A 24,002-nucleotide genomic window follows, 5' to 3' on the forward strand; every position below is an offset into this window, starting at 1 on the left:
ACAGACAACAGGCAATGACAGAGGCAGAGGATTTTCTCTAAAGTTAAACACAAGTTTACATTTATATTATGTATGAAAGATTTTGACAACATACATGTTGTGTAATTATAATATTGGCAAAACTGGGTGTGCAGAGCAAAGTTTACATGTATTAGGGACGGTAAGATTCACTGATTTGCATCAGTGCATCGGCATTAAAGGTTAACGATGCAGTGCTTTGATTAAAAAGAAGCATGCATTGGATACAAATTGCCATTTTTATCGCAAAGGATTGTTTATCCTTATATTTGCATCGGTAAAAAACTATTTATTTCTATATAACTATTAGTAGACGCGCTATACTTTTATTACTTAGTAAGTGACCAATAAATTATGACCAATATTTTATATTTAGATTAATTTTTCCTCGCTAAACTGTTTCTCAAGAACATTCTCTCAGCACAACTGCTGCTATGGGAATATGACATATCACAACACTACGAAGATCGAGCCATGTCTTGAGAATCACATAGAATATAGATTAACATGGCAGAGGTAGAGCTGCATCCTCTTGGAGACAGAACAGGGAAAGAACGTCTGGATTTATTTAATGTTTTTTTATGTTTTGTTTGCACTACAAAGGCTGTTTATGAAAGGTCCATGTGTTGGAAGTCAGAAGGCACTTTGCTGTCTAACCCAAAAATAAATAAATAAATATCTGTACAATATTGAATTGCATAGCATTATTTTTTTTTAATGCATCGCATTGCATTGTGTTGAATCAAATCGAAATTGGATCACTCTGCATTATGATGGGGTGAATTGTATCGCATCGCACCGGTAGCTGCTTTATATGTATCTACAATGTATCGTATCATTGGCTATGCTTCCTCGGTTATGGAGATACACATCCCTAATGTATGTATTTGAAGCTTATCACACTCCGCACTCCACCACGTTCCCTCTGATACCTCTAGCACTGTTCAACTGTTCCTACCTTCTCTCAGGATACAAGAAAGGCACAAATTAGGACTCAGGTGGTGTATTGAAGTTCCCCTAGATGTCTAAAAGGCTACAGTCTGTGGCATCTAAAGTCATGCCAAGTACTGAAATTGTACTTTGATTGAAATGAAATGTGTTCTGTATGCTTTTAATACAATATTGCCTCTTTGCATAGTTTTTTTAGATTAATCCTAAACTATGACCTAGTGAACCAGAATCAGAATCTATATATTGTATTATGAAAAAAAGTTTTTATAGTATAAGTATGAATCTTCTTGTCATTGTACTATCTATCGAGTTAGCAGAATAGATAATTATGACCAGTCTTGCTTTCTATATTTTGTTTATGAGAGAGAGAGGGAGAGATGGGAGAGAGAGAGAGAGAGAGAGAGAGAGAGAGAGAGAGAGAGAGAGAGAGATTCAGCAAAAAGGGCAACAGATATAGACACAAAATCAAGAGTAACAGACTGACAGTGGTCAGAGCCAGAGTGTAGGATGAGGGGGTCAGTAAATAATCTCCAAAAATAAAACAGTAACAGACACACAGACACACACATACCCACACATGCACACTCTCTCTCGCTCTCTCTCGCTCTCTCTCTCTCTCTCTCTCTCTCTCTCTCTCTCTCTCTCTCTCTCTCTCTCTTTCACTCACTCTCTCTCTCACTCTCTCTCACTCCCTCTCCTCCCCCTAGCAGGCTCAGACAATGGAGCAGCTGTCAGTGTTGCTCCCTTCTGCATGAAGAAGGCTTCTTATCCTCAACCTTTGTGTGTGAAGTCTGTCTGTCTGACACCCTGCACATATAAACCCTTAACCACCAGATGAGATAGCTCCACTATTGTTCTTTAATGTGTACATAAATCTTAACGGTCATAAGCATTTTGTGTGTAAAATAAACAACTATAGCACTCATTGTAATAATGACTTTACAACTGCAATTAATTGCCCTGTTTTATATATTATATCTATTTGTTCAAATGTTCTTGATATAAAATTGAATAATGCATAACTTGTTTTAGTAAGGCTGTGATAGATAAGATGGCAGTGTGATCTACTATCTTTTATAGCGTTTGTATTTACAAGGTGCCAATATAAAACTTAATATGTACGCATGTGCAGGTTGAAGGATATTAATACTTTGTTCCCGTATATAATGTGCTGCTTTTTTCTCTCTAATACTACTATAGACAAGTATCAAGTAAAAAAAATTGATAATGAGCTTCTATGCTTTTCTTTATAATATTATCATATTGTGTTTTATTAAGATTGACATAGGCATAGGTAACCTATTGTGGTACAGTACAACATTGATTACTTCTTGCAGATATACATTTGCTTCGGTGTTTCGGTATTGATGTGACTGGATAAAAAATAAACACACTTTATTCTCATAAAGTGATTTTTACATTTTTTTTTTTTCCAGATGTTGATGTTTCCCAGCCAGCCCCCAGCGCAGTCAGGTCGCTTCTCTGTATCACTGAGTGGTGAACTCACCATTAGCAACGTCCACAGCGAGGATTCCGGATATTATATTTGCCAGGCCATCAGCGTGGCAGGTAGTGTCCTCACCAAAGCCCTGCTGGAGGTAGAAGACGGTGGGTATCTGCACCCTTCTAGTTGTGATTGCTCTTTTTATGTGTGTGACCATCACATACATCATCCTTCACCCATACACAGAGCTGCTAACACGCTGATTGGTATTTTAATATCAGCCTAACAACGTTAAGCTTCCGCATCTGTAAATGTAATTGTATTATTTGTGCATGACCTTATCGCAGTGAGCTTCACCCGGTGTGGCTCATTTTCACCCGGAAAATAAATTAAAACCTCTTCAAAAGCCGTGCCAAATTAAAAATTCCACATCCTCAAAGGGGCACAGCAGCAGGAGGCCGGGAGAGACGTAATCAAAAAGGACAAGTCGTCGTCACACTATGCAAATAGCCCGACAACATTTGCCCACTCCCTCCTGCTCCCCAATGACCAATAAACTGTTTATGCATTATGTGTGGAATTGTGTGTGTGTGTGTGTGTGTGTGTGTGTGTGTGTGTGTGTGTGTGTGTGTATGTGTGTGTGTGTTTAATGCAGGCACATGAACATCTCTGAATGCTGCAAAACTATCACAAACCCACCATTATATACCCGGTTAATGAGACTCACAACTGAGGGTTTATAAGCAGCCGTCACTGATAATACAAATCGCAACCATTCTGTGCCATATGCACAACACTATACTGTGAATTACACAAATCTCTCTTTTTTTCCTGAATTACTAAATAAAAGGGAGCTGTTTTTAAAATAATCTATTTTTTCCTCCAAAGTTAATGAGCACTCTTCTTCTATTACTGTGTAATGATGTTATACTGCTGTATTTTGATCATTGGTACAGGGAGCGATCTGGAGTGGTCATTGTAAAATGGGGTTGTGTGGTGATAAATACATTATTGTGTTTAGGTAATAGATCTATGCTAAATCAAATCGTCTTGTTTCTTTTCTATTTATTCACTATTATTTAAATCAAGAGACTCTGTATCTTCTTGTGGGTATCTCTTTGAGATTTTCTATATGCAGAATCCTGCTTATTAACACACATAAAATTCATTTTCTGGGCATTTTATGAAATCTTGTTACATCACCATGGGCAATGACACATGAAGTGTCAAACATTGATTTAGTTGTTTTAGGGCGGTGTATGCTATTTATGTTGGGTTTCGCCCTAAGTAAGAGAGATCCACAAAACCAGGTAGAATAGGATTTTACCTGGTGAAAAAACAACAATTGTAGAACACTGCGGGTTGGAAAACAGCAATGAACCAACCGCTTGTTGCCTCATTCCTTTCACTTCATCATAGACTTTTTTTTTCTTTTTGGCCATGAAATAAGTAACCGAGTTTCTTGAAAGAAACCGTTTTAGCATTAATTCAGTATTATAAAGCTGAGCTCAGAATCTCTGACATTGCAAAGTGTTGTTTATGTTTCATTGCACATTTATGACCTCTTCATTTTTCTACAGTAAGTGAAAGCTTGTTTTAAACATTCCTCTGACAAAATGAGAATGCTAAATGCTAAAGTAACTGACAAAGTCAATTATTTATCAAAGGCCCAGTCAACACAGGGACCGTTTTTCAATTTGAATAATTTATCCAGTAAAGCTTAGGAATAACACACATACAAAACACACTGTAGTGAAGCCACACTGATGTGAAGCAGGGGATGCTGCAGGTCGTAGAGTAATGCACTGCAGCACCACTTCGGATCTCATAATTCATCGTCAAAACCAATACGCACATTATAACACAGCACTATGCAGATGGAGCATTCTCATACATCTGGCTTTTTGCCATTTAATAGCACAGGGAAGTTGATGATTGCTGCTAACGATCACAGTTTCTTTCAGCTCCATCACACTGTCCTGCTCTGAAATCTATCGTAATGATTTAATGGGCTTAAGCGCAGTAAAAGGTTTTCCTGTCCTGCTTAGCGCTACATTATTTCAACTTGCAGGTTGGTGACTGGAGAGCGGATGGCGAAAGCGAAACAAGTGCATCAGCAATAGGACTTTGCTTCTTCTTCTTGCTCCAATAACTTCTGCTTAACTCTGCCAATACCCCAAGTATACCATAGCTCAAAAAACAATAGACTAGACTTTTAAACCTAATTCCATGTTTCAGTCAAATGTGTTTTACAATCTGAATTTGTCTGCTCAGTATGTCAGTAAACTTGCACTTACTTAACAATGATTTATATAGCCCTTGTACTTGCAGGGATGCATAATGATTGAATAGTGCTCAGCATAACATAATCGTATATTATTCTTGTCTTGGGTCTAATTAACCATGTGATTTGCTTGATTTTAGCTCCGTCTGATCGAGTCCCACCCATCATTCGTCAAGGCCCAGCCAATCAGACGCTTGCTCCTGGAGCTACTGCTCAGCTGCAGTGTTATGTAATGGGCAACCCATTACCCAGCATTCAGTGGGAGCGAGATGGGCAGAGAATGCTGGGAACTGATGAGCGCATCAGTTTAATGGAGAATGGCAGCTTGCAAATCACAGCCCTACAGGTACTTTACAGGGAATATGCATGTTTTTTTTTTTCTTCTTCTTTTTTTTTTATCTTACAACCATAAAAACATTAGCATATGGTATTTCAAATCGAACTTATTCAGCATGTTAGGCTTCACAGTTAACTGTCTTATCTGACAGTCACCATATGCTGCTGCACTGCATTGGAAAATTCATGTCTGTAGTTCAGCTCACCTGCAAATCTGTTGTGCAGTTTAGTCAGTAGAACATGCCCGTGTGTGTCTCAGAATGCAACAGAATTTACACAGACAGCACATCAAGACAACAGGTGTGCTTATCACTCTGATTAATGGTGGGGTCAGAAGAGCTAGGCTTCATAACAAGAGCTTGTGAAGTTTGCTGACCCACCTGTCCAGCAGGAGAAATGCAAGATTAAAAAAAAATAATAACACACCGATAAACACCTTTTAACAAACTGAAAATTAGCAGTTTGCTCTACACTGTGCATTTGTATTAAATAAACCAAAGAAAGTGCTATTAGTATGAATTAGTATATAGTATAGTATGAGTTGATTTACGTTATTTATCGACAGAATATTTTCTTGATATTTAGCTATTTATTTGATAGGCTAAAGCCTAGTCCCCTGATATTTAGCTGGATCTAACCAATATTTAGCAAAATGGTCCGGATATTTGGGTAGACTTTGAGTGTTAAGCTAGATTTATATTAATATTCAACCAGACTATATTGGTATTTACTTACATTTGACTGATCTTTATCAAGATCGTCTGATATCTAGCAATATTAAACTGATATTTACCCACATTTTACTGATATTTAGCCTGTTCTTCTGATATCTAGCTTGTTTATACTTATATTTACCTACATTTTACTAATATCTAGTCTGTTCTTTTGATATCTAGCGAGATTATACTGATATTTACCTACAATGTACTGATATTTAGCTTGTTTTTCTCATGTGTAGCTAGAGTATATTGATTTTTACCTCCATTTTACTGATATGTAGCCTGATCTTTTAATATGACAAATACTATACCATATTTACTAAATATGTTAACTATATATATATATATATATATATATATATATATATATATATATATATATATATATATATATATATATTTCCAAAATAAGAATCTTTAAGATTTCAATTAGTAAATATTAGACCAGCGTTTTAACAGTAAAATTTGATGTGACAACCATAATGAACAAATCTGTAGCACTAGCTCAATGTGTGTGTGTGTGTGTGTGTGTGTGTCTTCCTAAGGGATAGCCACTGCAATGAAAGTGGATGTTGGGTTAATTGATTGTGGCCTGGACAGATTAACGACTGTTTAGCCTTTAATTAAATTCTCATTCAATCGTATAGAAAGTCACCGGGTGAGGTCATGTAATCTTTATGGGCTACTGTACTCTCAGCAATCCTTTTCTATAATCTGTGGCTACCAGTAAGTAACAGTTTAAAAGCTGTTTATGCTGTCATCTGATCAGTAGAAACTACTCATTTCCACAGTGTAGATCAGTATCGGGAGGGGGGGGCTTTTTCCTTCATCTCCTGCATTTACCATACAAGAGTGAACTGTTTTTTGAATACCATTCATCTTTCTCAGACAGAAAATTGCATTTTTAAGGGCTCTTTAAAAGAAAGAGATAGAGAAATGTGAAGATATTCCCACTTTACTGGCAGGATCACCAGAGGCCATCTATAGCCTACTGTTCTGAAAGCAGAGAGAGAGTATGTAGAGAAGTCAGAGTATATGTCAGCAAACTGGAAAGTGAAGAGTAATGGGAGATGGAGAGAGTAGAGAGATAATAGTGAGAAGAAGAGATCTGAAAAGCAGTGAAAATATTAAGCCCCCTGTTGTGTTTTCACTCATGCATTTTTAATCTTGTGTTTAACGGCCATGGCTGCTGGCCGTGCTTAAAAATACATACAAAAATCAGTAGAGTTCTGGTCAAAACCATTTGAAAAAAAGGTCTCATATGAAGAAGTGTTAGAACAAAGTTATTGTACAGAAGTGTGCCAATATGGCTTTGGTTTGCAATTTCTTTCTCTGACTTATTCTTTCTCATACATGCTGTCATAACTTCTTTACACTTCTCTCCAACAATGCAAGAGAAAATAAAACACCATTTCGGCTCTCTACATGCCAAAAGTCACAGAAATACAGGCAGGTGACAAATTAAAGGAGGAAGCAACATAAAGTGTTTTAAGAGGGTTTTTGGCCAACATGCATCACTAGAACTTTGTAGAACCATGGCATGGAAGGATTGATTGAAGGATTCTTCTAAATTTATTTAGTGATCTGATTATGTTGATTGAGACTGCTGTTTAACATGACACTGCCATTCAGTTTTCAATTTAGTCGAAATCTTGTTTAGCGAAATTTAGCAAATCATTCAATGAGTTGTTGTTTTCTACATATATGCTGCCATGTGTTCCTGGAAAAGAGCGATTCCATTAGATTGAAAACATTGCATCACAGGATAAAGGTGATCACTCAGAGTAACTTTGTATTGATTTGCAGTGACCCTTTCCTCTAACAGAATGACATAATAACTCTGTAGTCTTCGGGGCTTTATTGACATGCTGAAAATAAAAGTCATCACTATAAAATTTAGGCCCACTCTTAATTTATTTAATAGATTTTAATTTAGATTTATAATTGATTAATACCTTATTTTAATTATATTTGAAAATCCAGAAAACTTACACATGCCTCAGGTATCACATTGCAAAAATTCTAATTCAGTTTAGTTCAATTGAATTTTATTTGTGTAGCACTTTGACCAATAAACAGAAAATATCTTAACAGAATTAAATACATTACTAATATCAATTTTAATGTCATTCTGTCCCTATACATTTACTCTCTACATCCCTGAGGAGCAAAAAACACCAGTGGCAAGAAAAAACTTCCTTAGATGGTATGAGGACGAAACCTTGACAGGAACCAGACTCAAAAGGGAACCCATCCTCATTTGGGTGACACTAAATGTCCTTTCATTATATTTCCATCATTGTTGAGGTTATTAAAAACAGAAAATATATTTGCGTAAAGAGCTCACATTTAGTCAAATATTGCTACTTGATAAATTACTAAGAAAAAAAGTAATATAATGTGTTTATACAGTTGGGTCCATTCATATGTTCCACAAACAAATTTGAACAAAAATATAGTGTTGATCATTTAGTAGTTACAACCGGTTAATTCACACTCCCCCCATTTTCATGGGCTTAAAATTAATCGGACAAATTAAAATAATCTTAAACATGACATGTTCTCTTATATTTGGATGCAAATGCTTTTTTAATAGTTGACTGCTTATAGTTTGGAACCCACTGACATTACCAAATAATTACTCCCATGAGATTCTTTACCAGGTTTATACTGCAGCTGCCTTAAGCTGCCTGTTTGTTTGGTCTTTCTGCCTTAAGTTTTTATTAAGTCTTTATTAAGTAAGTGAAAAGCAGGCTTAATTGGGTTGAGGACAGAGTACTAACTTGGCAATTTAAAAACTTTCCATTTCTTTGCCTTATGAATCTCTTGGGTTGCTTTCACAGCATGTTTCGGGTCATTATCCATCTGTACTGTGAAGTGCTGACCTAACAGTTTTGCATTTGAGCAGAAAGTATAGCTGTATACACTTTAGAATTCATCTTGATACTTCAGCAGTCACATCATCAATAAACACCAGTGACCCAGTTCCACTAGAATCCATAAATGCCCATGCCATGTTTATTATTTGATGTAGTATGCTTTGGATCATGAGCCATTCCTTACTTTCTCCATAATCTTCTCTTCCTATTATTCTAGTAAAAGTACATTTTGGTTTAATTTGTTAAAAGAAATCTTGTTCCAGACCTGGGCAGGCTTTTTAGATGTTTCTATTTTCAGTCAAATCTGGCCTTACTGTGCATCTTGAATGCAAACTAGGGGTTGTAATAAATTACAACTCCTCATCTCGTTTTGGATTTTATAAACATTCATAAACGGGACTTTTAATTGTGGATTTGACATATGTTATATTCTTGGACAATGATATATATCTTCTTTATTTCTCATTAAAAAGGCCACACCTGGCATACATATCAGTCAAGGGGCAATTTGTTTTATTATTTATATGATTGTAAAAATGCTTGGTTTAAAACTGAAAGTCTACACTTTAATTTCATCTCATTTGCTTAATTTAAAATCCATTGTGGTGGTATAAAGAGGCCAAAAGAGGCTAAAACGTCATGGATTTAACCTTATCATTACGATAATATTGCATCTAAGTTCTTAACAGGAATGGGAGTAGCTGTCATGTAACATGCTTAACCAGACCCCTTGATGATGTATTGATCTAAAAATAATACATACAGATCTGTTGATATTGTATTAATTCTCTTTTTAATTTGCGCCGTTGTTCAAGAGGATTAAAAAAAAAATGACATATGTGCTTTGATAATAGTTTGATAGGTAGTTTTTTAAGATGCTGAGTCGGAGTCAACACTGCAGCTAGTAGTATTGTTCAGGTGTTTGTTGTCATGCATGGTGGTGTGCACGTCTGTGTATAACCTTAGAGCTGTGAGCGATGTCCCTGTGCTGTCAGCACTATTAGATCTTTGCCATGGAGAAAAAAAAGTGCTACATCTTACACTGTTGTAAGCAATTTCAGCCATGATTCTGCCCCTCAGCCAGGGAGTTAAAATTTAATGGTTCCCACTTTCTGTGTGCATCCCTTCATCTCTGACTCTCACCACCCTCGTCTTTCTAAAATCTTCACTATTCCCTTTCTTTCTAAACACACACACACACACACACACACACACACACACACACACACACACACACACACACACACTGTAACTCAAACTACAGAATATTACTGCTATCTGGTAAAATAAGACAAAAATCAGGACTTATTTAAATGCTCTTTGATCACCTGACATATTTTTGGATAATTATTCCTGATGTTTGTCTTCAATGTCTACTAAAACTCAGTACTGGTGATGATATTGCAGTATTTATGAGTGGTTATTATTGGTTTTTATTGTTGTAGAAGAACTAGAATAACGTTATTCTGCAATATTAAAACATTACATTATATTGACTGGCAAAAATGGTTATGTCTTAATAGTAGATACTGGTATGTTTCATATATACTTGTTTGTTTTTGTAAAAAAGGATAATGTAGAAAATGTTTGGAATAGGATTCATTCAGAATAGAAGACCATATGTGATGCTGATTAAAAAAAAATCATTCAGCAAAAAATGACCATAATTGTTATTGAAAATAATTATAAACTTCACAAATATTATGAAATAGATATCACTATACTGTTATCTTATTATATTCCATAACACTTTATTGTATTCTATTTCTGAGTTTATTATACTAATTATGGTATTAATAATTAAATTACTATTGCATGTATTTTGTTTAGGTTTTTTTTCTGGTATTTTATTTATATAAAATATTGATGTTTATATTCCTTAAAAGTATATTATTTTGTATGTCTAAATTAATTATGGTAGTTATGGTATAATATAATTGTATAGTGTATGTATAGTATAGCTTTTTCTATGTTGTTTTTTTATTGTATTTTTCATGTATAAACTTATAATGTTTGTTCCCCATCATAATTTTTAAATGTATATTTATTTTCTTTTACTTTTATTTTTACTTATGCATATGCATTTACTTGTACAGACCATATGCCAGTGGTGTCCAATCTTTTCCCCAAAGGGCCGATATGGTGCAGGTTTTTATTCCAACCAAACAAGGGCCACACCTTGTAGCTATTGATAATAAAAGTCATTAGATTTAAACAGGGGGAATTTGGTGTGGACTTGCTTGTTTGGAACGAAAACCTGCACCCACACTGGCCCTTTGTGTAAAATATTGGAAACCCCTCCCATATGCCATAAGTTGATGCAACTAATATTTTGTCCAAGGATCGCTTGAGTGGTATATCAGTAAATCTTTTAGTACATAACATTCATCCACTTTCTAACTGGAGCAATTAGTTGTTAGTGATAAATAATAGGCAGGCTTGGTGCATTTTCAGTGTACAGATCAATCACAGGGCATGTGCAGTGATATTTTATGTCCATGCAAATATTGACCATGACGTTGCTGTTGCTAGGAAACCGACTCGGGGGTCTACACCTGTGTCGCCTCCAGCTCAAGCGGCGAGACCAGTTGGAGTGGAGTACTTACTGTGAAAGGTAAATACTTGCCCCATATATGTACTTTTAGTGCATCTTTTAATTTTATTCTGGTGTTGTGCTGTATTTTTGTTTTTATCATTAACTGTGAATGGGCTCGCACAAACATTGTCATTGTCAATTTGTGCAGGAGCAAATAGAATTACTTTCATTAGTACTGACTGACTGATCTAATTGGAGAAGAATGCAGTGTGAAAAAAACAACAGAGTTCTGCTACTTCATAAGCCACAATTAAATCTTGTCTTGAAATCAGGGTTGTCTTTTGGAAAACTTTCCTATATAGCACTAATCTTTGTTTACAAAGTCAATTTTGAGTTAAATTGGAAAAAGGGGAAATAATTATGTTCTATAAATACCTAGCAATGATGCCTATTTACCTAAACCATTTCTTGTGACAATATAGTAATAGGCACAAATTTATTTCACCTTATTACTCTTTGACTACAAGAACCTGAAACATAATCTATTGCATCAAAGCAGTGAAAAATGAAACCCTATACAAGGATTATATGTTGAATATGGGCTATTGATCTAATATTACTTATTGTGAGAAACATATTAATCTAATAAAGAATACGATTATTTAGCATGATTTTAAGTGGTTTTACATTTCAAGCTTTAAATTGTCTTATTCTATTGGTAGATAATTTGTTTATTTTCTACAAATATATTATATCACATTATATTATATCACAATTAAAATTGTGAATTTAACAAATTCATTTTCAGGCTTGACATTAGCGAAAACCTAGAATAGGTTTGACACAAACATAGGGAACGTCAGCTGTTATTCTTGTAAATGTTCAGTATTAACTTTATAGACATCTCCAGCTTAAGTTATAAATATATTGGCAGATCATTTTGTTTATGTCAATATTTATTGTGGTTGTTCTATAATCTTTACAATTCCAAATATTAGAAATCTTTTCCTTTATTCAATCATTCATCCAATTGAAAGCCAGAAAAAGTACTGATATATCATTGGCTATGTCTGTGTGTTACAGAGAGTGGAGATGTGGTTACTGCCCCTGTCTCTGAGCCTTACCAGTTGCCCGGGCCACCTCACAAACCTGTTGTGACCGATGTGACACGCAACAGTGTAACGCTGACCTGGCAGCCTAACGCTCATGAGGGTGGCTCAGCTGTAACCTCGTACATCATCGAGGCGTTCAGGTATGGGAAACATTTATATTTATTTATTATATTTATATTATATATTTATTACATTTATAACATAATTTATATATATATATATATATATATATATATATATATATATATATATATATATATATATATATATATATATATATAATTAATTAATAATTAATACTATTCATCAGTCTTGAGAGGTGTGTTCATTTTTGTGTGTTCACACACCCACTGAATCCAGTAGCAATAGAACTAAATTAAGCTATTCAATAAATATATTTTCAAGTGTTTTAGTATTTATTTCAATGTTGGGCAACACGGAAACTTTGAACAAGGATTTCTGATTAAGCCTAATGCAGTTTTGAAACTGATGGAATGAAAAAAGTTCTTATTCAATGCCTTTTCTATCCTGACAAATACAAATACACACACACATGCTCGTGTCACATGCGCACATATATTTACAGAGACATTTGTTCACTTCATTGCACACATACATTCACTGACTCCCAATTGCCTTATCTCCTCCCTCTCTCTCTCTCTCTCTCTCTCTCTCTCTCTCTCTCTCTCTCTCTCTTTTTTTTGCTTGCAATGGATATTATTGTCTTCTGCCAGAGGCAGCTCTTATAGGACATCCTTCATTTTTTATTAATTGAGTGTCAGTGTGACACTTATTCTGGCCAAGCATGACAGACACGAGGAAGTATTGCCTTGTAGGTTGCCCTGTTATTGACCCTCTTTTCCTCTTTCTGTATCTTTCTCTCTCATTGCAAATGCACACTTCAGAGTGTGAACTTTAACCCGTATTTAAGTCTCTCAGAACCATGCGTGTTTAGAATTTGTGCCTCTTTTGTATTTGGTAGCTACAAAATTCGCTGCACGTTAAATTTAGCCATGGAATGTGGGCTGCTTTCTCAGATAGATATGAGAGCAGGAAAATATGACATGCTAATGAATTCAAATCCAGTCCACCCGGATGACTCTTAAGGCTATTGTAAGCCTGCTGTAATGGGGCTCGGTCTAATTACAGAGCTGAGGTCCTGTGGGCTTCACAGTGAGGGCTCATGGAGGTTGCATTGCAGGCTGAACAACAGAGAGCTGCTCACTCCTACACACACACACATGCACATAAGCACTGACACTGCGCTATACTCCACTCTCTGGCCCCTCGGGCAGTGGCTTGTGGTGCCACATGACCCAAAATTGATTCTTTATTGAGTGTTCTGGGCTTGAATGTAGTGTTTACAATAACATTTCCTTGCCTGTGGTGCTAAGGGACATATAGGAGAAAGAACGAGCCGGAGATGAGAAATGGATGGGATACGAGGAAAGAGGGAAAAGGAACAGGGTAAATGCGGAACGAGAGGACGCAAAGGAAAGCATAGTCTCCTGACACCTTGGTAGAAAAAGGCTTTTATTTGTAATTGCATCAGTTCTGTTGTATTCTTTGTAATTATAAAAGAGGGTAAAGTGCATTCTTTACATTTTCTTTGTCTAGCTGCATGCATTCATACTGTAGGGCAAAAAAGCAGAGAAAGAAGGCGTGTGCATTTATTCCCAGGCAATGGCCAAAGTGACCTTGGATTTATAGCCTCCTTCTCTCTCTCTCTCTGTGCTGCGAGCTGAATATTTACGAGCTTCCCAATGTTCGTGCCTCTCTGAAACATTGCAGGTTGACCGCGTCTGCAGCAAAAAAAAAAAACTCACAGGGAACATGATCCTTGAAATGCAGAATTGAGATGTTGGTTAAGTCACCACCGGGCAGATGTGTGTAGTGTATAATGTATGTGTATAATACAGATGTGGAGTGTATAATATGTCCCCCAGTGTATTATCAAATCTAGAGATTCTAAGTTGTGATTATACTGGGACTAAAGAAATTCTCCAGAGTTCTTCATCCTAATATGTATTCATTGCACCTGCAACATAAAGTATGTAAGAAATAAAACTGATTGCTTATTCTATTAGTAAACATCTAAAATATGTGGCTATTTAACTGAAATGCAAAACTTCACAAATTACATTTCAACAGTGATGTGAATGACATCATTTCTGTTCTTTCTGTTTCTGTTCAGCAGGTTCTTTAATCCAATCTGCACAGAATCACAAGCAATTATGAACTTTGTAAAAGTAGACTTATCTCTTTTTTTTTCGAAATAATGCATTACATGGAGTTAAAATTTCATCCAAATTCGACTTAAGTCTTCCATTATAAGTATAGCGTTTTTTTGTTTGTTTGTTTGTTAATCATATCCATGCCATAGATGCATGAGATTATTATGAGGAACTTAAATATTTTATCAAGAACATTTCAGAGATTGTAGTTGTAGTTAAAAGTACATTTCTGAATGCTAGTATCGCCCACACATTTATAATAAATGTTATATTATCTGGGGTAAAAATCTCTCTCTGCGAGACGTACACTACATGCCCTGGGGTGTTAAAGTAGTCTTGCTGCAAAATATATTTTGGAAAGTCTTTTAGTGTAATCACTTGGTTCAAAGATTTTTGGAGCCACAAGGTTACATGGTTCAGTCGGTGTCGTGTACACTGGTTGCATTTTGCTATTTGTTTCTTGATGTGTACAACCGGCTAAAAATAACTGTCATTACAGAAAACTGTCATACATCCACAATGAGCAACATCATTCAGTAGAGCATGTAATGGCTGTCTCTGAGCTCAGCAATGAAAAGCCATAAGAATACCATCTTGTGTTAAAGTGCACACATACAAATGAACACACATACGCACACTGATATAGATGAATACACTGGAATAAATGTAGTTTGACTCACTGGTTTAATACTGAAGACATCATATGGTTGGTTTGCTAACTGTGTTCACATTAAACGGTCATTCTCCTTTTTTCAATTGTGAAGGTCAGTGATTTGTGTAATTTAATAAGCTCCATGACTAATAAAGATGTCACATATATATTTTTTTTCTTCTCCTGCAGCCAGTCCGCAGGAAATACATGGCAGACAGTAGCAGACCTAGTGAGGTTTGAAAAGCACACAGTGACTGGCCTCTTCCCCAACACTATCTACCTCTTCATTATCCGAGCAGTTAATGCCTATGGGCTTAGCGACCCAAGCCCAATCTCGGAGCCTGTGCGCACACAAGGTGTGTATTTGGGAAGCTTCTAGAGTTTTCTTATCATGCTCGATAAATCGATGTTAACAAAACTGTAACAAATTGCATGGTATGGATTTATTTGGGGCTAAGTTAATCCTGCAAATATGGTTTAGCACTTAATTTATCATTATTGTGTGCCTCGAAAGTGCAATCAGGATCAGGATGCCAAAGAATCACAATAGTAACAGTTCTCATTCTTTATTTTGTTAAGATATAAGTCCAACAGGGCAGGGTGTGGACCACAGGCAGGTTCAGCGTGAGCTGGGGGAAGTGGTTGTGGAACTACAGCAGCCTGTGCTACTGACTGCATCAAGCGCCCGGCTGACATGGACCGTGAGTACTGACCGAATCTTCTCTTGGTATCCACAGTGTATAATGTGTTGTAAAACACAAATATGCAGTTATATTCAGACAATGACAGGGAGTCCATGGTGAGTCGAAAACAGAATAATTTTCTCTGCTCTCAGGCTTTCCTCTCTTCACTGTTAACTTAAGGAATTTATTGGCATTTGTTGTGCACAGGATTGGGCAGTGTGGTTTTACCCCTAAGTGTAATACATTGCTATGACACTTTGAATGCATTTAAAATTATGCCTAAAGTTGTGTTGGTTCCCCTTTTGCTGTAAAAACAGTTCAGAACCGTTAAACATTAACAGCATTACCTTCTTCAGCAATTAGAGCTACAGTAGCTCGTCTGTTGGATTGGACCACACGGGCCAGCCAGCTTTTACTCCTCACGTGCATCAGTGAGCCTTGGCCACTCATGTTGCCAGTTCACCACTGCTTCTTCCTTGGACCACTTTTGATAGATACTGACCACTGCAGACTGGAAACACGCTACAAGAGCTGCAGTTTTGGAGATGCTCTGACTGAGTCTAGCCATCACAATTTGGCTCTTGTCAAACTCACTCAAATCATTACGCTTGCCATAACACATCAAATCTGAGGCAATATTTTTCACTTCACCGGTCATAATTTTATATTGTCTGATCTGTGTATTTTGATTGTTCTGTGTAAAAAAAAAAACGAAAAAAAAACCCCCATCAAACAGTTTTTAGTATACATTTCTTTATGATGTGTATCCATAATGCAAACAAATAAAATAAATAACTGGATAAAATATTGTATTGTTAATTGTGTGAACGTGTATCCACATCTCAGTCTCACTCGACTAGATGAGTACCTTTGATCACTATTGCTCATCTAACCAAGAACATTTCTGCTCCAGGTTGACCGCCAGTCTCAGTACATCCAGGGATATCGGTTGCTTTACCGTTTGACCGGTGGCTCCTGGTTCCAGCAGGATGTGAAAGCAGCCCCTGAGCATAGTTCTGTCCTCAGTAACCTGCTCAAAGGCACTGAGTATGAGGTCAAAATCAGGCCCTACTTCAATGAATTCCAGGGTATCGACAGCCACCCACTGATTCTCCGCACTCCAGAAGAGGGTGAGACTCTTATATTCAGTTGCTTATGTAATGTACTTTTGCTATTTGGTTAAAAAAGAATGTATACACACAAGAGATTTGAAACATAACTACAGGGTTTTGGTGTCAAAGGTGACTTTTGAATTGTTCTTTGAATTTTTTTTTAGTCCCTAGCGCCCCTCCTCAGGCAGTTACCGTTACGCTAAGCAACAGTTCCAGCATCAGCGTTTCATGGCAGCCTCCTCCTGCTGAAATGCAAAATGGCATTATCCAAGAGTATAAGGTAAACAAATGTATATAGTATGTAGCAGTTATGATTGTATTTTTTTTTCACTGAAACACAAACTATTTTGAAGATGGTTTCACAAGTTAAAAATCTATAGAGACTCTTGAGACTTTGTAACATTGTTATATTAATAAATGCCACTATAGAGGCTTATATTAAGTTCTTTCACTATTTCTTTGATATACACTTTAATATAGACACAATACCCTTTTAAAAGGGAAAGGAATTTAATTGAGTATTCTTTTTTTTTGTACATTATATCCTTATGCATATTTTAGACACTGAGTTTTTGCATTATTGCTGTTATTACAATTTTTTTGTCTTTTTTCAGATTTGGTGCCTAGGAAATGACTCTCAGGCACGCTACCACATAAATCAGACAGTGGACGGAAACTCACTGTTGACAGTGGTGAAAGGTCTGCTGCCTGGTGTCCTCTACCAGGTGGAGGTGGCAGCAGTGACCAGTGCTGGAGTGGGCATACACAGTCAACCAGTCTCTGTCATTATGAGTGAGTGGCTACTAAATCATAAGATACAATTACTTATATTACTCAATTATAAGTCAGTGTACAGAGTTTGTACTGATTTTGTACAATTGATTTTCCCACCATAATTCAGAAACAACCTATGAATGGAATATTTTTAAGCTAGCTTTCTAACGCTTTCTTTCTTTCCTCTTTTTCTCCCTCACTCTCAGAGTTACCATCAGAGCAGCCTGTCCCAAGTGGGAGCGGGGACTCGGATCAAAATATCAGTCTTGCTGAGCAGATCACAGATGTTGTAAAGCAGCCTGCCTTCATCGCCGGTATCGGTGGTGCATGCTGGGTAATCCTCATGGGCTTCAGCGTGTGGATATACTGCAGACGCAAGAAGAGAAAAGAACTGAGCCACTATGCCACTTCATTCGCATATACGCCAGCAGGTACACAAAGCACAGCATACACATTCAAGCATACAGTATATATACATAGAACCATATTAAAATAAATACAAAATCTGACATCATATGTTCTTTTGCAGTTGGTTTTCCTCATGGGGAAAGTACAGGAATAAATGGAAGGTAGGTGTCTCAAAAACTCAGTTAAGGCTGCTGTGGTGGCCTTCGAAGATAAGTTAATGCTTTATTGTATTCCAGGCCTGGTGTGTTGGGTTCTAATATGGGGAACTATCCGTGGCTGGCGGATTCCTGGCCCACTACAAACCTTGCGCATAATGGCAAAGATTCAGTCAACTGCTGTTCCTCCAAACACGACACAGCAGAGAGATACTACAATGGTGAGAAACTTGAGACATAAAGTCAGAGCAAATATAAAGATTTATTTGGACGTTTGCTCTCAAATTCATAGCAATGGCATGAGGTGTTTACTATCACTAGTGGGAGAAGAAAAAACGAACAAGAATCAGGCCAACAGAAGAAACGGAAGGGACATAATTAAATACAACCATAATTCCAAAAATGTTAGGACACTGTGTAAAATGTATATTAAAAAAAAAAAGAGAATGCAAAGTAAATATGGTCAGAGCTTATCACTGCATTGGTTTATTAACACCTCCAGAAAATTACTGTCATTTATTGGATTTGGGATTGTGTTTCTTGTGTTCAAGAAACGACTAGAATATTCCCCAAGAATGTGATGCGTGTACTAGCAGTTCAGACAGAATTCTAGTAAACGACTGGATATATTCAGGAAAAGGATCAATCTAACAGCAAAAGGAGTATAGTGTTATATGAGGTTACTGGACTGAAGATGCATGAAAAATTGCCTTAAACAGGTTTCATATATGGTGGCAGGAAATCAGAAAGTAAAACCTTGTGGGTGTGATGAAAGGAAAAGATCACCTCATATACATTGTCAATGCAAACTCAAAAGTATGATAAAGATTAAATCATGATATAAGTATGTATACAGACAATTAACAAGTACAAACTGAAGTAAAAAAAAAAAGGTTGGTGTGTAAAAACACAACAGATCCAGAATAATAAATTACGAGAATATGGTATAATTTGAATAGTAAGTTGATATTCTTAATTCTTCAATGACAGAATAGTTTATTGCACTGTAACAGAGAGGACACATCATCAAGTTTGTAGTTTCTATAACAGGTTCAGGGAACAGGAAGCCATTGTTAGCAGAGAAAACACAAATCACTCCAGCTCTCTAACTCTGTTTCCTTGCTGCATTTAGATGCTGGAATTTCTAACTACCTCAACCAGACTGAGAAGTACAGCAATGGCTCCAACGAGGGTCCCATCTACAGCACTATCGACCCTACTGCTGAAGATCTACGCAGCTTTTCTGCCCAGTACTCCCAGCACACCACACCCTATGCTAGCACTCCCATCATGCCTTTTACTAACCAGATGCCCTGCAGCCCTGACCAAGATACTGGTCATTGGATTAACCAACCAGGAACCTCCAATGTGCAATACGCTCAGCCTGACCGCGCTAAAGCAGATAATGGTACATATTATATAAAAAGTAATGCTCTTTCCTAGTTTTGATATAAATATTTTGTAACAATGACAATTCATTCTTCCGATAGCTAAACAGTCAAAGCAGAAGTCTATAGGGAAAGCAGTAAAGACTCCGTCTCTGAACTGGATGGAGCCTTTACCACCTCCACCCGCATCTTCAGAGATAGAGCACTGTGCTGATGATGACGAGGATGAACATATAGAGGACATGGGGTAAGAGCATTCGAATCTGATTAGAGGTTGTATTAATATACATTTTTATTAGTTATTATTCATTCAAAATGTTCCATTGTTGCATTGAATTACTGATAAACAACAGCAAAGAATGCATCACACAACCCTTGCAAAAGATTGCATCAGCCGAAATGGAGTACAAATTGCACAAATTAGGGTACACTATTAGAGTTGAAAATAAATCGGTGCATTGTAATAAATGTATGAATCATATTGCATTGAAGCCTTTAGATCTCAAAGGAACCCATAAATAAATACAGGAGTATGGGTTAAGTAATGAAGCTTGCAGTACAGAGAAATAGTGTATTGATTATTAAAGTAAATATTGTGGCCAGGTACTAATTAACTGTATAGATAAAAAAAAATGGTTCCTGCGTATCAACATATTGTTTAGCTATACATAACTGAAATTGTCCATGTCCCCATTTTACTGTCAATTAGACCAACATTAGCTCATGCATTTGACCTCATGCATGCAGATGACAGTAGATAGCGTGGTCCTCCGAGTGTTTCATTCAACCCTAAGATGCAACATCAAAAACATGTGGTTCACTTGTCTGGAATCAGATGTTAGCTTTCACCTTCTTTTTATTGCTTGTTGTCATGATTTAGAACATATTCCAATCCAATTATAGTTAGAATTTGCAATATATAACATAATTCAAATATTTCCATATTAACTAGAGATATAAGTGTGATATTTGAACTGATTTCACTTATGCAAACAATAAAAAATAAATCTTGATGGATGTGTGTCTCGCTGAGTTGGTGTGGAGTGAAACGTTGACTAAAATAAAATCACGGCTGCCTGCGAGACAGGTGTAAGACAGATTAAAGAAACACCTTTGGTGTTAACAGGCTACACCAGACTTCTTTTTTTTTATAGAAGTTTCTTTCCTGATAATCATTTCAGAAAGTTTGTGAATGGTTTGGCTAGAATGAATTTGCTGTGTGTCCTGAAAGGCTAACTTTAATGCAATGAATTGTCAGCACAGCATTAGGTTTTATGGAAGGCTGTGTAAGGTTTTTTTCACAGTATTTTTTTTTTTACTTCCATTTCCTTGCCTCCTTGTCTTTGTCTAAAAGTTATGACATTCGAATTTGACATGTATCAAATTGCAGGCTTCAGCATGTTTGCTGGATGAAGGCCAGTCTCAAATGTCATGTTTCGTACTTATTCCAGCACCAGTTGCTCCATTAACTGTGCTGCTGGTGTTATTGGGCTTGACAGGGCTCTCAGTGGAGACTAACAAAGTTAGCGGCATGCTGGCTGTTTCTGTGGTCTGTCGGCTGAATGCTCCTGTTCTTTCCTCTCTCACTATCACATTACGTTCAAGTTAGCCTGAAGAAGAGTTAGCTTTAGCTGCTGAGTGGCCTGACCACAGGCATTGTGTGCATGTATGTGTACAAGTGGAGACAGGTGAACACATTTATCGCTCTCAACCTGAACTGAAGGGTTTGCAGAGGAGGCAAAGCACATTAACCACTGACGTTAAACAGAACTGATTTACAGATTATACTCTTTAGATGAGCAGGGTTGGCAGATTCTGTCTCTGTTTTCCGTTCACATCTAGCTGGTCTGTGGTAACCACGTTTGCCAGCTATAGGTGTAGCCCTTCTCATGTTCCTCGCTTCAAGCAGAATAGAATCATTCAGCACGTCAACCTGCACAGCCACTTTTCTAAACTCAATTTCCATTCCTAGCCTACAGTGAGGTTCTCCAATTTGCGATGAACTTGAGGATAACATTGCTGACCTTTTGCATGGACCCCGAAGGTCTTTTTGGGAGAACATGAGTCTGATTATTGCATTACATTGATAGCTTTATTCCTGTCCTTAACTCTGAGCTTTGGCACAACAGTTTAGTAACATAGTTCTCAGACCAACTACAGTAACAGATCACAGCCTCTTTGAAAGTGGACATATTCAGGATCTATTTACTGGCCTAAGGATAGAGCAGAGAGTGTCACTCAAAAAGTATTAAGTGATTATCTTCCTTCTTTGACTTGGAAACCACACAAATTCGCTAGAGGCCACAGTTTTGAATGCCTACATGGCTGTGGAAATTGATATGGTGGCACAAGGAACTGATTATTTGCTGTTTGATAGCAAAGAAATAGTGGTGATGGGCTGTAGTTGCAGTACTAATATATTAGTTACATAATGTTCTGTTATTTTCTCTTCATTCACAGCACGGATGAGGAGGACTGGTGTCCACCCCTGCCAGAAAGGACCTATCTAATGGATGGGGTAGCTGAGGATGGACCATGTCCTCCTCCCAGAGGAGACACCTCATCTCCGACCACCTCCTACAGCCACCAGTCCACGGCCACTCTCACTCCCTCACCAAGAGAGGAGGCACGCCACTGCAGTGACACACCAACTCGCCTGCACCAGTCTGATCAACACCAGTCAGGACGGTGAGATTATCATTATATTGGCATTTATTGTTAAGGATGTAACGCAGTGCAGCTGTTTTTGTATTTAGATTTTTATGTGTACGTGGCCTAAACCAGAAAGTTTTAGTTTTGGATTTATATATATATATATATATATATATATATATATATATATATATATATATATATATATATATATATGGAAAATTACAAGAAAAAGGTAGAAATGCCATTGTTGTCATGGCGGTTAGTGAATTCTCGCTTTGAGAGTTCCTCAGCCTTAACTACATCATTCCAGTTCTTAATTAGGCTTAACTAAAAAATTTATATTACACTGTTTTTTTTATTGTTTTATGTCACAAAATATAAACAAACTAGCAGTCTACTATAAACCACTTTCAACCTGAGCTGACATTTACAATTGTCCATTGTGCAGTGCTAAATGCTAAAATCTGTTCTCACCCACACAGGCATGTACATAAAAAATAAGATCTAGGGGGAACATCTAAACTTTTGTCTATATCGTGTAGATTTAGTTCCTGTGTGTGTTTCAAAAATTAACTTTGTTTTCGCAAGATAATGTGTGTGTTTTTTTTCTTGCACACTGTAACCATATATCACATTATCCTGTATTGTGATACTGTATGTGTGAAATAGATGACATTCTCCTCACCTCACTGTGTCTGTATAACAAACACATCTTCAGGGAATTTGCTTCCTGGCTTTTACCTTCCTGCCATGCCTCTGTGATATTTTATTTATTTTATTTTCTCTCTAGATGTATTCCCCTTACTTACTCCCTTGTTTCTGCCTCAGAGAAATGTACCTTCTGAATAATTGATCCTGCTTTCAAATTTTCTTTATTATACCCATTATTTCCTGATGCTTAATATTTTTTTCCCTTATGTTGCGTGTCTTCCCTGGTGAAAGTTCATGAAAACAGTTCATTTAAAGATACAACTGTAGTTTATTCATTCAGTAATTTTTTAAATATGTAATGGGACCTGTCCATGTTTTGCCTCGTTTTGATGTTGACAGACGATTGCCATGTGGGCCAGTGCCAATCCCACGGGCACCGAGCCCTCCCTTGACGCAGTCCAACCCGAACCTGCCAACCAATCAGGAGAGCTCTGAGTGCAGCACGCCACACCGCGCTGTACACAGACGTGATTTAAGCCAAGGAGCAGCACAGAGTGTAGATAATGTCAATGCACCAGGTGTGTATGTGTTTTTCTTTTGTCTGCAATCATGCATTCAAAATGTACAATCATATCATTTGCATCATTGAATAAATAAGAGCAGCACTATTTTAAATAATTAAACTTTCTACCAAATTGTAAGCATAGAAATGAAGCATTACATGATTTTTTAAAAACACAAACTATTATAACGTTGCACCACCTTTACAGTGCATTCGCTGTGACCTTATGCAATCTTATAAAATGTCAAAACATTTATTTATATTATGTTCATATTTTATATTAATTCTTGTATTGAGACCACTCTGTAAAGTCTTCATCCCGAAGGCTTTCATTGGGGTTAAGGTCAGTATTCTTTGGTGGCCAATTCATATGTGAAAATGATTCCTCATGCTCCCTGAACCACTCTTTCACAGTTTAAGCCTAATAAATCTTGACATTGTCATGCTGA

The 24,002-nt window shown here is 36.8% G+C and overlaps 1 protein-coding gene across 2 annotated transcripts in view; it reads left to right on the forward strand.

The window, feature by feature from the left end:
- Positions 1 to 24,002, forward strand: part of robo3 (roundabout, axon guidance receptor, homolog 3 (Drosophila)) — an 80,056-nt gene that overhangs the window by 48,145 nt on the left and 7,909 nt on the right. For both annotated transcript variants that reach the window (XM_046861355.1, XM_046861354.1), the window contains 16 exons: positions 2,406 to 2,577; positions 4,838 to 5,043; positions 11,164 to 11,245; positions 12,251 to 12,419; positions 15,355 to 15,521; positions 15,745 to 15,866; positions 16,762 to 16,978; positions 17,125 to 17,240; positions 17,575 to 17,752; positions 17,941 to 18,165; positions 18,264 to 18,303; positions 18,379 to 18,518; positions 19,430 to 19,705; positions 19,788 to 19,932; positions 22,146 to 22,373; positions 23,391 to 23,569. In XM_046861355.1, coding sequence (XP_046717311.1) covers positions 2,406 to 2,577; positions 4,838 to 5,043; positions 11,164 to 11,245; positions 12,251 to 12,419; positions 15,355 to 15,521; positions 15,745 to 15,866; positions 16,762 to 16,978; positions 17,125 to 17,240; positions 17,575 to 17,752; positions 17,941 to 18,165; positions 18,264 to 18,303; positions 18,379 to 18,518; positions 19,430 to 19,705; positions 19,788 to 19,932; positions 22,146 to 22,373; positions 23,391 to 23,569 — 2,662 coding nt within the window. The remainder of the gene's footprint in view (positions 1 to 2,405; positions 2,578 to 4,837; positions 5,044 to 11,163; positions 11,246 to 12,250; positions 12,420 to 15,354; positions 15,522 to 15,744; positions 15,867 to 16,761; positions 16,979 to 17,124; positions 17,241 to 17,574; positions 17,753 to 17,940; positions 18,166 to 18,263; positions 18,304 to 18,378; positions 18,519 to 19,429; positions 19,706 to 19,787; positions 19,933 to 22,145; positions 22,374 to 23,390; positions 23,570 to 24,002) is intronic.

Source organism: Silurus meridionalis, chromosome 11, assembly GCF_014805685.1.
Source record: "Silurus meridionalis isolate SWU-2019-XX chromosome 11, ASM1480568v1, whole genome shotgun sequence".
NCBI classification, from domain to species: Eukaryota; Metazoa; Chordata; class Actinopteri; order Siluriformes; family Siluridae; genus Silurus; species Silurus meridionalis.